The sequence below is a fragment of the Corvus brachyrhynchos genome, unplaced genomic scaffold, assembly GCF_000691975.1.
Source record: "Corvus brachyrhynchos isolate BGI_N302 unplaced genomic scaffold, ASM69197v1 scaffold14, whole genome shotgun sequence".
NCBI classification, from domain to species: domain Eukaryota; kingdom Metazoa; phylum Chordata; class Aves; order Passeriformes; family Corvidae; genus Corvus; species Corvus brachyrhynchos.
The window spans coordinates 2499044-2514270 of NW_008239110.1; the positions used below are offsets into that span (position 1 = coordinate 2499044).

General features: G+C 38.3%; 1 protein-coding gene across 1 annotated transcript in view; it reads right to left on the reverse strand.

Annotated features, from left to right (window-relative positions):
* Positions 1 to 3672: 3672 nt before the first annotated feature.
* FBXL4 (F-box and leucine rich repeat protein 4) overlaps positions 3673 to 15227 on the reverse strand; it is a 65569-nt gene continuing 54014 nt past the window's right edge. Inside the window, exon 9 of the mRNA XM_008637735.2 lies at positions 3673 to 13233. Within this exon, the coding sequence (XP_008635957.1) occupies positions 13070 to 13233 (164 nt within the window). The 3' untranslated portion in view covers positions 3673 to 13069. The remainder of the gene's footprint in view (positions 13234 to 15227) is intronic.

The following is a 15227-nucleotide window of genomic DNA, read 5'->3' on the forward strand; positions in this document are numbered from 1 at the left end:
CTTCCCACATTCTAGCACTGCTCTACTGCCAGACTTGGACCTCTCACCAGAGGAAATCAGGCTAGCTGCAGTAGGCTCCTGCTACTCCTAAACACGCAGCCTACATGGCCACAGGCTGTTACAGGCAGGGGAAAGCCCCGTCATTTATATGTGCTGAGTGACTTCTAGTTAAGGTAAAATTCAGCAGTGACCAGAGAGTCTGGGGTAAGAAGGACACACTGTGGAGTTTGCAGGAGTCCTTAGAGGCAGCAGCTGCAGCAGCTGTGAGTGTTGTAAAACACGAGTAACAGCCTCATTGAAATGTTACAATTCCAACCTGTTACCCAATACAGAAGAGCATCCCAAGGGAATATGGGCCATTTTCTCATATCTGTTTTAAGACAAGATACAGCACTGCTATTTCTCAGCCAGAGGGAACAGCCTCTGCCTTCTCTGGACAGATCCTGCTATTGTGTGTGAACAGAGCCACAATAAAGGGTTCAGTAGCAGATAGAAAGATGCAAGAAGCTAGAACTCCTTCACTCTTCCAAATTTAAGCTCATTATCTCAGGAGACTCCAGGGGAAAAGTGTTTTTTATAAGGAGACAGTGCTGTTCTGAGGAAAAAGATATGCTAGGGAGCAAGACAGTACATGTACTTCCTTGCAAAGAGAGAGGAGAGTGTCTGCGTTCACTTAGTCTCCTAAATATTTAAGGGAACTGAAAGGTGTAAAAACTGCCTAAGGACTGTATATTTACAAAAAGGCAAAAAGAGGGGTTGTAACCCCACACCCCCACAACTGACTTCTTCCTAGCAGGTGACAGACAGCACTCAATCTTTAGCTGGAGATCCTTAATCTGTACCTCCTTTACGAAGATCTGCCACTTTGGGCAGAGGAGACACAGACGTGAAAGCCTCTGCACCTTTTGGAGAGCAGCAGAATGCCCACGGATCAATATTTTTACTTGAAAGCTGCCATAATTCTCTGAAAAGACTGAATTATTTAAAAGGATCTATATAAAAAAATCAGAGCAGCATTGTAGATCTCTCAGTTTGATCAGTGCCCACAGTATTTTGATCTTACAAGTCCTTTCGCTTAGCCAATTCAAAGATAGTGATTTATTCTTGCATAACATTTAAGTTCTCCAGGAGTCTCATTAGTAACAGATACAGTAAATACTACCCGGTGACACACAAATGAAAAGTGAATCAGAACTTCTTAAAAACTCTTCCCCAGGTCAAGCAGCAGCCACAGCACTGATAAAAACATAATCCAGGGCACCTGAAGGCTGTGTCCCACCATTTCTTTTCCCTTCCACAATCACTTAAAAAAGAGGAGCATCTTACATTCAGCACTATGTAGTGGTTCTAGAAAAGATATCTGCTGGGGGAATGAAAATTCCTGCAAATCATCCTATCATGTCTATCAATGAATGATACGGAAAAAAAAAGATGTGTTGAAAATAGCGTATCATCACCTTCAATGAACCAGATAATTTTGCAGACAAACCCTTTGCAATTACTAGACAGAAGCAACGGCAAAAGCACAATGAAGAATTCTCTAAACAGAGACACCACACAGTAAGTTCTCTGAAGTTTATCCCAAACACAGTAATTTTCCTCCAGATTCTTCTATGATAGGCCTTCTGTGCTACAGTAATGTTAACATTTATTATTAGATACTGGTACTAGAAAAGATAACCTAAGTAGACTGCCAGTCACATCCTTCTGTCACAATCAGTATAGTTCTTAAATAGAGACTATTTAATTTCTTTTTTTTTTTTTTTTTAATATTTTGCCTGTGGTGCACCTTGAGCCCTGAGCTTGTAGCCAGTTAACAAGGCTACATCTAAGCATGATTCATCCTTTTCACAAAGAAACTATGCAGACTGCATCACGGGGTTCCAACTGCATTTAGAGACCTCTTGGCCTGAAGTTTGAACTGAAATTGTTTGTGCATTTGCATCCAGAGGGGCGGGCATGACCTTGCTACAAAAATGCTGCTGCATTTACTTTAACTTCTGAAGATATTTGTCAGTACAAAACTGCCTGGTCACGGCATCAGGGCATTTTTATTTCTAGCTCTAAAAAACTGTGAGGGAAAGCATTATGTTAAAATCTGTTTGTAATAATAAATGCCTACATTGTATATAATGACATTTGATTTTACCAGTGAATAAAAAACTGCAGCATGCATGGTATCAGATCTGCAGCATTCTGTTTAAATTTCAATCAAGATTGCCAATTGCATTGCAAAGTAACAGAGACAAGTTTGCATTTTTTAATGTTTTCACAGAACACTAAGCTCTCCTTCACCTGTCTGGACACAGAGCAGGTTAAAGTATGGTTATGGAGAACACATAACCCCTTTCAATTGCCCAAATAATGCACATCTGCCAAATAATAATGTAATGAAGTGTATTACAGGCTCTCAGGCATTAAAGTCTGCAAATCCTGAAATATTTTGAAATCTGGCTTTATCTATGTGGGTTTTGAAACGGTTTGCATTACCAGAAGTGCCACACAGAGGAAGACAGACACCTGACACATCTCAGATTTTTTGTTGTGAATTTTCAATACTGTGAAACAGGTATCAGCAGAAACAGGGCCATCAGAAATGATGTCTGAAACTGTACTCAGCAGGTGTCAAAAGTCAGCTGTGTTTTGTCCAAATGCACAGAACCCAGGTCCAGTCTTGTTCTTACACTTCTGGATAACTGGAAGCACCAGCAGCTCTAAGTTGATGCTAGGAGACAGTTTTTACACATTTGAAATTATACTGGCCTGAGGCAAAGCTGTGATACAAAAGCTGAACCCTTTAGGAGGTGCTGGAGATTAAAAGTCTTATTAAGAGTTTCTTTAGAGATGTTAGAAAACTCAAAGCTCTGTATCTGGTTTAGTTAATTGCCTTGAACAATTAACACTATCAGGAGAACCTAACACTCGAAAAATTTGTCTAGAAGAAAATGGGCACTGATTAAACCAACATCAACTTTGGAACACACAAAACCACTTTAGATAATTCATCAAAAGGAGGACAAATTCTAGCAAAGCAGTTGCTCATTTTAAATTCAACATTTGGGTTGTTCTTGACAAGTACAGTCCAGCTGATCACCTGTCCCCTTCTGGTGCCCATTTTCAAAGCTGCAGAACTCTTAACATTTTTGCTAAATTCAGAGTTTATCATGTTACTTAAGTTCCACATTTAAAAGCAACTGTACCAGTACGTACATAATTAAAGGGATTAAGAAATACCTTATGGTAACATAATTTGTGCTAGAGTAGGAAATTATTCTTGAAAGAAATTCAACAATTATATTTTTCTTGGAGGTCTCTCTTGGTACATTGTAATCTCCATATTCTGCTTTATATCCCATCTGTCTACATACATCTGTTGTCTCTTGCTCTGTACCACAAAATGTTTCAGGCAGTGAAGCATCTATTTTGTGTAACACACCTAGTTCCGTGTGCTTTCATAGGACTAGAGGAAGCTAACCATTAAACAATAATACACTTTTCTAATAATAATAATTTTTTTAAAAAGCTAGCTTACAAATTTATATCCAAAACCTTCCAGGGTATCTTATTTCAAAATGAACAGTGATAAAAATATTACCAAAATGTTCCTCAGAATGCATCATATTGTGTTGTATTTCATTGTTTTCTAAAAGGAATGCACAAAAGGTCAATGAATGTAGACAAATAATTTATTTTTTATTTATTCATTATTTTATGTACACTTGGCATTTTGCAACAGAGTCAAAGGGAAACAAATTAAATGCAAAGCAAGATAAATATTACAGGTTGAATATATTCTAACACATTTCTGTCATCTCTGAATTAGCAGACACTGACAACTCAGGGAGAACATTAATTTAAACTTCTTTACACTGGTAGTAATGGAGTAAACTGCACAACACAGTATTATGACATTTTAAATGCTCCAACACAGCAGAAGAAAACAAGCTTAATTTGCTAAATAGAAATCATTGGTTAAATTTTAAAGATAAGAAGAATTTACCTTTGAATTAGCAACATAAGGCATTAGATAAGTTCTCCGTAATAAATGAAATCCTTCGTGAATACAGGGCTAACATCTCTGTTTTTTGTGTACGTGTGTGTTCAAGTAAACCCCGACCTCATACCCCAAAAGCACAAGTCAAAGGTATTCAAATGAGGAGGAGCCAGGTATCCATGCCTGAGCTGTGTCTGCAAATGCAGACACCTTTGGGTTTACACACAGAAAGAAAATACGGTAGCCAAATCAGAACAGAAGGAATACACCAATAACATTATCTTCCACTTACTCTCAGTCAAGCAGAACACAGATCAGGGGAAAAACCTTGTTTTGAAATGTAATCAAGTACTTGCCTAAGTGTAAAAGGAAAGCATGAGTCTCAGAGAGGAATATTAAAAACAAATATACAGATGTTAAGATAAACACTGCTAGTATATTAAGAGGAGCACAAAAGTAAAAGTAGGGCTAATTGCTGAATAGGAACACAGAAAACAGATTTGGGATCTAAGACTGCACATACAGAAAGAGCTCTTGGAATACTGACTATATTTAGGACTGCAGTGGTGCAAAGGAGTGGATATTAGCTTCGTGGGCCAGTGTAGCTTAACATCAGGAAAACAGTTCTGAAAAACACATCCAAGAACTGCTGCCCCTCCCTCCAGCTTGGTTCGGCTAACCACTGCCTTCACCATACTTTAAATACGCTCTTATTAACCTTTCTAATCTAAACCTTCCAACATCTGTTTGGAAGGAAGGATCTCTGTTGAATTTATTGAAGCCAGTTAGGACCTGAATGTTCTCATATGTTCACAGTAACATTTTATACTTTAGGGCTTGAGCCACCATCATGAGGTGCAAATAAACAACCTCACTTTGGATATTTTTGTGGCACAGTACTGAGATGAACTATATAAAAATTAAGAAGCTTTGGATCACAATCTAGAGTGGCTATCCTCATTTATGTGAATTCGAATTAAAACATTTGCACAACCAACATGCTCCCACCTGCTGCTTGTTTGTTTTTTTTTTAATTGAAGCTAAATGCCCCCTTCCTTCTGCTGGCTTTAATAGCCAAACTGGGAGGGTAAAAAAAACCCCAAACAACCAAAAGGACAACCACTCGAAAACATAATTTTCTAGTTTTAACCAAGATATTTTGTAGGAAACAATCAAATCCAGTTCAACTAACAGACCAAGCAAGTGGTGGCCTTTGGTGGAAGCAAGTGAAGCTAGGGGACTAATAGAGAGCACTGAGGGGTAAGCAACCTCTTATTCTGAATCCACTCGTGCTAGCTTCCAACAGAAATTTTATTTGGTCTACACAGACCTCTGCTTTTCCAAAGGTCAATTCAAGACCTCAATTTAAGACTAATCTGATCTGAATTACCCTCTAGAAGAACCTATCTACCCAGTGACAGGACCTTAGGAGGCTAGTTTCCTAACTTTAGTATCTACTCTAGAGATTTAAAATTCAATGATATAAATATCCTCCAGCTACAGAAAATGTGCTTAGAGGCAATTATCCCTTTTGTCCTTCTCAACTTGTTATTACAAAAAGGCATAACTTGCTTCTGGTGCTTACAGGCATAGCATGCACAGCACAGATATTTACAGATAGTGTCTGGAACTATTCCCTCTATTCCTGCTCTTCCACCTTTATAGAAATTAGTTTCTTTAAAAGGTAACACAGTAGGAGTTTCTTGTTACATTACTCAAACTCCTATTGTTGTGGCAGAAAATGGAGCATAGTATTAAATAATAAATACAATGCAAGTATTTTGTTGCTGGTTATGTGATGGGGGGCAGGGAGAGACCTACTATGTTTAAATTAATCCAGGTGCTGGGTTTAGGTATTTAAATGTGAAAGTCTGGAGATGCCCTTCCCTCTCCTCTGCACATATGAACAAATGTGATCAGGAAATTTCCCCAGGCAATTCACACACCTCACTTGCAGAGATCAGGCCAATCTCCACAACCCCCAATTCCACCATCTGCCTGGCAAGGACATGAACGCAAAATGCCACAAAGATGCTGAAGAGATGCAGTGGCTTTATGTTCACTAACAAGATCCAGAAAGATCACCATCACATAGACTTCACTGTGACAGCTGAAGGGCAGCTATAACTGTCTGTATGCCAAAGTTAAATCAGAAAGTGCAAGGTCTCCCTGTAAACACATCAATTCCTGGTTATTTCAGTTTATTTTCAGTAACTATTCCAAAGTAACTTCAAGTACAGGCTAGCCATTAGTTTCCAAATTACAACCAAACCAGCTATTTTAAATTCATTTCTGTTCGTTTCAGAACAGTGGGTATGTGCAGAAATCTGTGGCACTGCCCTAAAGAAAAATCTAGAGAAACCAAGGTCTGATAAAAGGGAATCCATCTTCTGATGGTGAGCAGACAACTCTTGACAATGGTAAAATAGTAAATATACAAAAGATGGGAATTCACCACAATTATACATGGTATCTCCCTAAAACACTCAGACATCTCAGTGTTTTGTAAACTTGGTCCTCTTTTTCACCTGAATTCAAATGTTTGTGTTTGACACTATGAACAGGTAACTCCTGTACTCAGCTTCCAACAGAGTAAGCAGGAATAACTGGCACCTACACCATGGCAATCTCGATTCAGCGTAAGGTCTATGTAAGCCAATACTAAAGATACACCAACTAAACTGTTCCTAGTGTATTACAGACAACTCAGTTTCTAATCAGAAACTATTGCCAGTGCCCAAGAACAGCGTTACTTTTCTTAGTCGTTGGTGTAGCTTTCAGACTTTGAAGTGACAACCATACTCCCATAAACCAATTGTGTGTTTTGCATGTTACAAAACTGCATTGAAAACGTTACCAAAATTTTATTTCAGTAAGTTGCACTGCTAACTGAGAGAAATGTTACTTCTAAAATAACAAAAAAAGGAAATGTCCAAGATTCTTACGTCTGTTCTCAACACCACAAGTTCATTATGATAGGTATTCTTTCCTTCCCCTCTCCCTACCTTCTTCAGCAATCAGTACACTGAAGCAAAGAAACCAACCACAGGCATATCTCGGATCATAGAACAAAGAATGGATGAGTTTGGAAAGGGACCTCTGGAGGTCATTTGGTCCAGCCTCCACCTGCTCAAGCAGGGCCACCCAGTCAGTTGCCCAGGACGATGAGTATCTCCAAGCATGGAGACTCCACAAGCTCTGCAGGCAACCTGTGCCATAAAATGTGTCATCCTTGTGTGCTTCAGTTTGTGCCCACTGCCTCTTGTCCTGACCATGGGCATCACTGAGAATTTGGCTCCCTCTACTTCATTCTTATATCCATCAGATATTCCTATACATCAGTTACACTTCCCTTGAACCTTCTCCAGAAACTTTACCATTTTTACTCCCAAACTGCAGTTTATTTGTCCTCAGAAAAGGACCACTTGCAAAAGACCTGAGCAATTAAGTCTTACATGCACCTGTGTGTACATGCATGAAATAGTTACATTAAATAACAAAAAACATGGCTTCACAGTGGTAGGCAAAGAAAAAATATTTTTATGTAGTTGATAAAAATGAAACAAAGAGACGTCATGACTTACTGCACAAACGTGTGCAAAAGGTCAGTATTAAGAGCATCTAAATGGTAACTCTTGATTTAGAAGTATGAGCATGTGATAGTATGTGGAAAGCTATGTTTCTGGGAAAGATAACAGCTGATCTAGAGCAAGGCACTTACTTTCCTCACATCTCTAAGTAGCTCTGGCTACCCTTCTATGAGTTTCCAGATAAAGCTGGATAAGTACCCCTTTTTTTCTGTTCTCAACCTTCTTGACATTTGCATTTCTTCAGAATCCAAGGAAAAATGCATTTTCAAATAGTTGAAGGTATTTTTATTCTTTTTATTTTTAGAAAAGGTGAACAAAACACGCAAGAGCAAAATTTCATTCCTCACAATGGATCCCCTTCAATTTAGGACGTCTGTCCTAACTGCACCATTTACCAACCTTAAATGAAAACAAGACAAGGAGAAACCAGAGCTATGTAACTCAAACAAAAGTAACAGTATTTACTCCATTAGCTGAAAAGGAAAATCTCACCACTGCCTCCTATTACAGAGGCTGAATCTTCTTAAAGAGACTCCTCCTGCTGATGCCCTTCTCTGAAGCTCATGAGGATCTGTAACATGCAACATTCATTTCTCAGCCCTTCCAAATGTCAGTTACCACAACTTGTCCTGTGCTTGGTAACATTTAACAAAGAGCACCTTCTTGCATTTCATTATCAAGTCAGAAATCTAAAAATCACAGAAATCATCATCTCAGTGAAGGACTAATGCATTCATCTGGGAAAAAATGTTGACTGCATCTGACACAGCATGTGCAGATGCATTAAACCAGGAATTTTTAGCCTAGCAATTTCAAAAGCGACAACTTACAGAATCATTGTAAAAGAGCAATAATGAACATGTAAATCATATAGATAAAGTCACTCCCATAGTCCTCATAATAAAATGCTACATTTTATCTAGTTTTTGTAAATTTAGCAGTCCTGCAGATGTGACATGGGAAATATATCCCATAAGATGCAATAAGTACACACAGTAAGAACCAGGACCCAGCACACAATTTTTGCAAATGCACAGTGGGTGACACTTCTGATGAAGTAGAGCAGTTAAACTACTCAGTCTTAATTATAGCAATATGAAAAATTATCAAAATAGTGGCAATACATTAATTACGTTTGTCTGTTCATTTCATGCATTTACAGAACTATACATACAGCCAGTTAGGTACACAACATTTTGGAACAGAGAAAAGGGATGCATTTCCAAAAAAGCCCAAAACCAAAAACCAAACAAACTAACAAAATAAAACAAATTACATACCAAAGGCATTGGCAAGGGGCAGAAGCAGATCCTGGCATTAAGAAAACTTCTCAAGTTTTCAGAATTATTTTATTTGCTTCTCTCTTGATGGAATTTGGAGGGGTTTAAGGTTTAAGGATGGATGTTGTTTGAGTCTTATTTTTCAAGACAGGTAGTACAGCACTGGATGGAATTAATCTCAGTTTTGTATCTAACCTGAGCTAAATCACAGCTTCCAGAGTCTCCAGAGAGGTTCTCTAGAACATGATTCATTCTACTTTCCTTAAATGTCTGTCTTAGGAGATTAATAACTCCCTAGAGGTGCCCAGATTCCTCCCTTGAAGTAGATGTCTAACTTTCAGAGAACTAACATTCAGTGAGATGAATTCTACTCATTGTGTACCACGATTACTGCACATCTTGTATCCGGAAAACTTAGCATAAGAGCTCTAAGGAAATACAAGGGGTTTGGTAGGTTTTGTTGTTTGTTTGGGCGTTTTTGTGTGAAACTTGAACCTCCAAGTACATGGGGGATTATAAGGTCCAAACTCCTATGCAAAACTGTTCTATATAAGTCGTGCTCACTAATGGACTTAATCAGGTATATCATTTAAAGAGCAGAAACCCCATCCATTTCCATAGAGCTATGTAGCCAGACAGCTCAAAATTACGAATACAAGTAAGTACACTACTGAATTAAAGCCTCGAAGAGTTGAGAAGATGCTTTAAATGGTAAAGTTATCATACTAGTTTTTAAAACTACCCAAGGAACTATATCTTTACCTATAGGCCATCCCAGATCAATTTCATACAAGAGGGTATGGAAGCCCCCCTTTAGTTTACAAACAGGAGCAGTTTGGAGCAAACCTCTTTTTGTGGACACGTTAGCCATGGGTTTTTAACATTTGTTGCCAAAGCACATATTTTACAAAGCTTCAGAAAGACAGATAATCGAACAACAGGATTAAAAAAAGGAATATCCTTAACAGCAGAATTTAGATAACATGACTGAGGGACAGTCTAGTGATGAAAATAACAACCCAATTCAAGAGTAATTAAATTCCTCCAATGGAAGAATTGACATAATTAATTTTGGATTACATGAAATTAGAATATGTTTCCCTCTACACAACTGCTTTGCAAGGAGACAATCCACAGTAGTTATCGGACTTGGCATTCGCTCTTCGTACCCTGTAACACCTTTCAGGAGTAGACAAACCAAAAGGCACTTTGGCAAAGCAACATTGGAAACCCAGCACATCTCCTGTCCAGGCTTTTCCTGCTGCATGGCTGGAGAGGAACTCAGGCTCCACGTACAGTAAAGCAACAGCTGAAAGCAGAACTGCTATGAAACATCTTTTGCTATTACACTCACTTCACAAAAGTAATTCCTACATGAAAAACTTAAAGATTCGTACACATTTAAGTTTGTACACACATCCAAAAAGATTCATACATACACATGAAGATATGTGTGTATATATATAATTTATGCATACATATGTATAAATAGACACACTTAAGTAAAAGATAGTGGAGCTAAAGAGACAGCGACCTACTCTTGTTTCTTTGTGATGTATAAGGAAGGTCTAAAAGCAGGTTGTTTTCTTTATCCTACACGTATTACAAATGTCAAGTCTGGTCTAAATTCATTTTGCTGGAAGACTTCTTGGACTTATAAGGCCATAGCTAAAAGAGCTTCTTACTTCTCTGACTGAAAGTTGAAGTCTACAACTACAGATGGAAGCCATTCTCAATCATTTCTCAGCTCTTTGAGTTAATTATATATTGGCAATAGCTACGTTTTAAACAATCCAAATAAAAAGTCAACTTCAATTTATCTTCCAAATAACAACAAGAGAATTCCTGAAAAAACCAATTTCAAACAGAAGATGCAATATAAGAAAGAAAAAACATTCAGTACGAAAAAATTTCAATTTAAACCTTCTTTACGCTACCTAAAAAGCAACAGAGAATGAAATTCATTACATGTACATGATTACAAAAACACTCATTTGATTCACTGATGAGAAGTTAAACTCTATTATCTACCAAGTTTACCAGTTTGAAGGCACAATGGCTATCACTTCATCCACATCCCATTCTATTTACAGTGAAAAACAAACACAAAGGATCTCTACAGAAAAAAAAGGACATAAACACAGAACAACCCCTGAGAAGTGAAATTTTACAACAAAAACATTTGTTTTGAAATTCTGTTCTTTGTAAACTGCCATTATCTGAACCTGTGTTCTCCTGTAACTAGAATAATAATGTTTAATACTCAATTACAATGAAAAATATAGACTAAAAAAGTTAGAAGTTCCCAGAAAAATAAACAAACCCCAAACTGATTGAGAGACATGAGGTCTCACAGAGAATCATACCAAAGCTGACATCTTTCAGTGTGGAAAAAAAAAGTAAATCAATCTTAAGTTCTCTGACAATGCCCAGATTTCTTAAGAAAAAAATGGAATGGCATAATCTAGTTGGAAATCCCATAGTGCCATCTGTGTGGAGGAAAAAATCAAAAAGCCAACTGTGCATGCCCTTCTTTGGATCTGGAATTCCCCAGAGATTCAGCAAATTTTAAAAATCTGAAGAACTGGGTCTTTCAATAAAATCCGGTAAATGTTTTGTAGCTGTTTCGTGACATGGTTTATAAAGTATTGGCACCAGCACAAAAAGTTCAAAGCAGTCATTCAGGAGTCACAGAGATTGTCAGATTTTTAACGATTTGCAGCAGTCCTCTAGTAGCAGTTCGTTATTTACTGCATGAACTGAAGTGTTCTTTGTCACTGATCTTCAGAACAACACTGTACTTCTTGCAGACAAAGTCTTTTTCTTCTCATCCCAGTAGGTAATAAGTGCCATCAGTACAGGAATAACAGAACCAGTATCAAATGACAGCCTATATTTTATGGTCCATATTCATCAACAATGGTTAAAAAGGTAAAATTCTAAACCAAAGCTATACATAGCAACATACTCTAGCAGTGGTATTTGAGGGGGAAAAAAAAAAAGAGAAATGCTTCATCCAAGAAAGTGCTAAAGGAAGAAACTTCCAGAAATTGTCCACCAACACAGTTTACTTTCTCCAGAGGCTAAGCAGTCTTAAAGAGAAAGTGCAATAGTACCTTGAGCTAATCTCCTCTTGGAAAAACAAAACAAAAACTCCAAACAAAACAAATCCAGTACTAAGGTTTAGTGATCATAAAATCATCAAATCATATTGCCCTTGTTTCAAGCCCGTTATATTTTCATTGCTGTTTTACTGAACAAAGATGCTTTTTTTTACACCTGACAGTAGATTTGATGCCAGTGAAAGGGACAGTTGCTAATGCATTACCCTAAGTTCTACTTTTCATGGTACTCTGCATCCAGATGTATCACAAATCAAGTCTTGACCATGACAAAAATTCAAAAAAGAAAACTACTCCAGAGTTTTCTACACATTACCAGTTACAACATTAAGTACCTGGCTTAAATTTTGTATCTCAATACCAAGAAGCAGCTGTTAATTCTATCTTTCATTTCTGCTCCAAGTTCAGGTGGTCCGGGTTCTTGCATTTATCTGTTGTGTCGCTTAGGCTGGACTGTAAAACACCACTACATCTATTTCAGGTGAAGGAAGGGAGAAAGATGTAACAGATACAACTCACTGCGAAAACTTGAAGAAGACAAAGTGCCTTTTCTGTCTTTCTTATACACACTTAAACTGGCTTTCAAATAACTAATTATAGGCCAGATCATAAAATCTTATGCTGTAGGCCAAGCTAGAATGCTACAATATCTGTGTATGTATATACAAATACATATGTATACATTTATATATACACACACACGAGCACATGAAAAGGAAGCACCCATATTTTCCTTACTGCTAAATATTGAACTTCTGCTTTCACCTGGATATTAACAGTGTACTGTGTGTAACACCCTGTGAAGGGACATTTAAGAAGACATTCATTTGCTTCTCATTAAAGCCAGACATATGGCTAGTATTTAAAACATGCAGTGCCACCAATTAACAGAGTAAAATAATTCTTAGGTACAATATCAACTTTAAGAAACATAATACATTCAAATGTATTTTACCCATTTCTGTAGATAATTAATAGTTTCCGCTATTTCACAGCAGATTTATATTCTCCTTTAAAAAATCAGCACAAATTTACAGGAAAACAACTCTGTCAAACGAGTTCCACAGCAGCATATGTAGGGAGTCACTGGGTGAAACTCTTTTTTATGAACACATTAGGAAAGTTGGCATTCAGTTCTAGCACAACTCTATTATCAATCTGTGAACAGAAGGACACATCGAGTAAAGAAAGGTCTTTACAAGACTCCAGCAATTTTCTTAAAGATGCAGGGCTCACCATCCTCGTTCCTGTTCAAAAACAAAACAAACAGAATTGTAAAGTTACCAGGAATAGTGGAAAGTGTCAAGCTGTTAATACTGTGTCATGAAAAAATGCTACTAAACCACAACTTTTATCTAGAGAGTTTATATATCCAACACTACTGCAGAAAACTGCTGGCAGACACCAACTCACAGAGCTCCATCTTCAGCTAACTAGCACCCCAAAAAGCCATCTAGTTCAGGATCTTGTCTATGTCAGGGCCAATTATGTTCCCCACCCTCCTTACCTCCCCTGCAAAAAAAGCAGCAGAGTTTTTGAAGTAGCTTTTTGTGGTGGCCGGTTAGCCTGTGGTACAAGGGATAAAGAGTCCGCTGGTGGGACAAGTCCCTAGCACCAAAAGAACCTCCTCAGGTTAGGGTGACCAGAAAGGCTTCTCCCAGGATGCATTGTTCTGTTAATCTACCCCAGCTCTGCTTCCCTGGTTGGCCCGTGGCCCCTCCACCCCCTTGCTACATGATACATTTCATATCCTAGAAAGTTCTCCATTCCAGGTTCCCCCCACTGGCCTCTGCCCCTCACCACTCCCCCAGAGCTTCTCCATCAGTCCCTGGCACTTGCCCCACTGCCATACTTAAACCTGAGCTTTCCATTGTTTTCGTCTTTGCCTCTGGAGTCCTTCACAGTGTAGAAGTAATAAACTGTTCCTGTGGAACTCCATGCAAAGACCCCTCCTGCCTCTTTGCCGCTGACCCCTATCACTGAAGCTGTCCGTGCATTTCTGCGTGCCTGCGTGTGAGAGTGTGTGGCTGATCCTGCTGAGCGGCTTCGCTAAGGAGATGCTTTTAGAAGATCGCTGCACCCTGCGCTCCGGCACAGAAGCAGAGAGCCCAGGATAGCGATAGCTTTTCACTGGTGAATCTTCTCAATTGCCAAAATTTATCATTTTAGGGTTTTCTAAAGTTATCTTTCATGAATTCTACCACTATTCTGAATTTCTTCATACTTACAGCCCCTTCACAAGTTCCACAGTTTAACTACATAACGTCAAAAAAAAAAAAAAAAAAAGAGAAAAACCAAAAACTCCAGCCTATTAATTGCAATAATTAAGGTGCAATGGAAAGAAGCAGTGAGATCATTCCCAGTTTACTATTTCTAAATCGTTCATACTCCCATGCACATCTCTTCTGTTCCCTCAAGGCCATCTGTTTTCCAGACTCCCTTGCATCTCAAAATGACCCTTGTTGTGTTGTTTCTGCACTAATTTAGTACTTTTGAAACTGGATGACCAGAACAATACAGTACACTGAGCACACAGTCAGTAATTTTATAATACAGTCTTACGGCATTTTCTCCATTTCTTGTCTCCCTAATCTTCTCTATTCCCATTAGAATGATGCTGGGCAATGAGCTGATGTTTTCCAAAAATTGTCCACAGGATCTCTTTCCTACATAACAGTAGCTAATACAAACCCAGCCCCCTATATATTTAGCTGATGTTATTTTGCCTCATGTGATTTGCATTTGATTCCATGCTTTCCTCCTGCTTTATCACCTGTTTAATAAATATCACAAGATCATGCTGCTGTTTTTCAGAGTTAATTCTTCAGTTTAAGATTTTTCAACTCTGAACACCTGTGTGTTACCCTCCGGAATTATTCACCCCTCTGCCTGGATTAGCAGACCCTTGGTGACCACAGCAGTGACATATCTTCAGTGTGAAGAGATGATACATTCTTGTCCTCTGTTGTTTCTAAAACACTCAAAATCCAGAAGACAGCTAAGTTACAAAAGCAGCACAACCTTGGCTAAAGCTTTTGAAAATCCAGTGCTCTATGGATTGGAGTAGTGCTCATGTCCACCAAGAAGTCCAAGGAATTCTAAATGACTGGAGAGGCATCCTTGCTGCGATGCAGCTCTCCTTCAAAATATGGTAATGTCCCCTGTATGTCCACTGACTGACTTTCTCATGGCTGCCACTGGTTTACACAGAGCAAAAGATGATCTTACTGTTTTGTAGCTC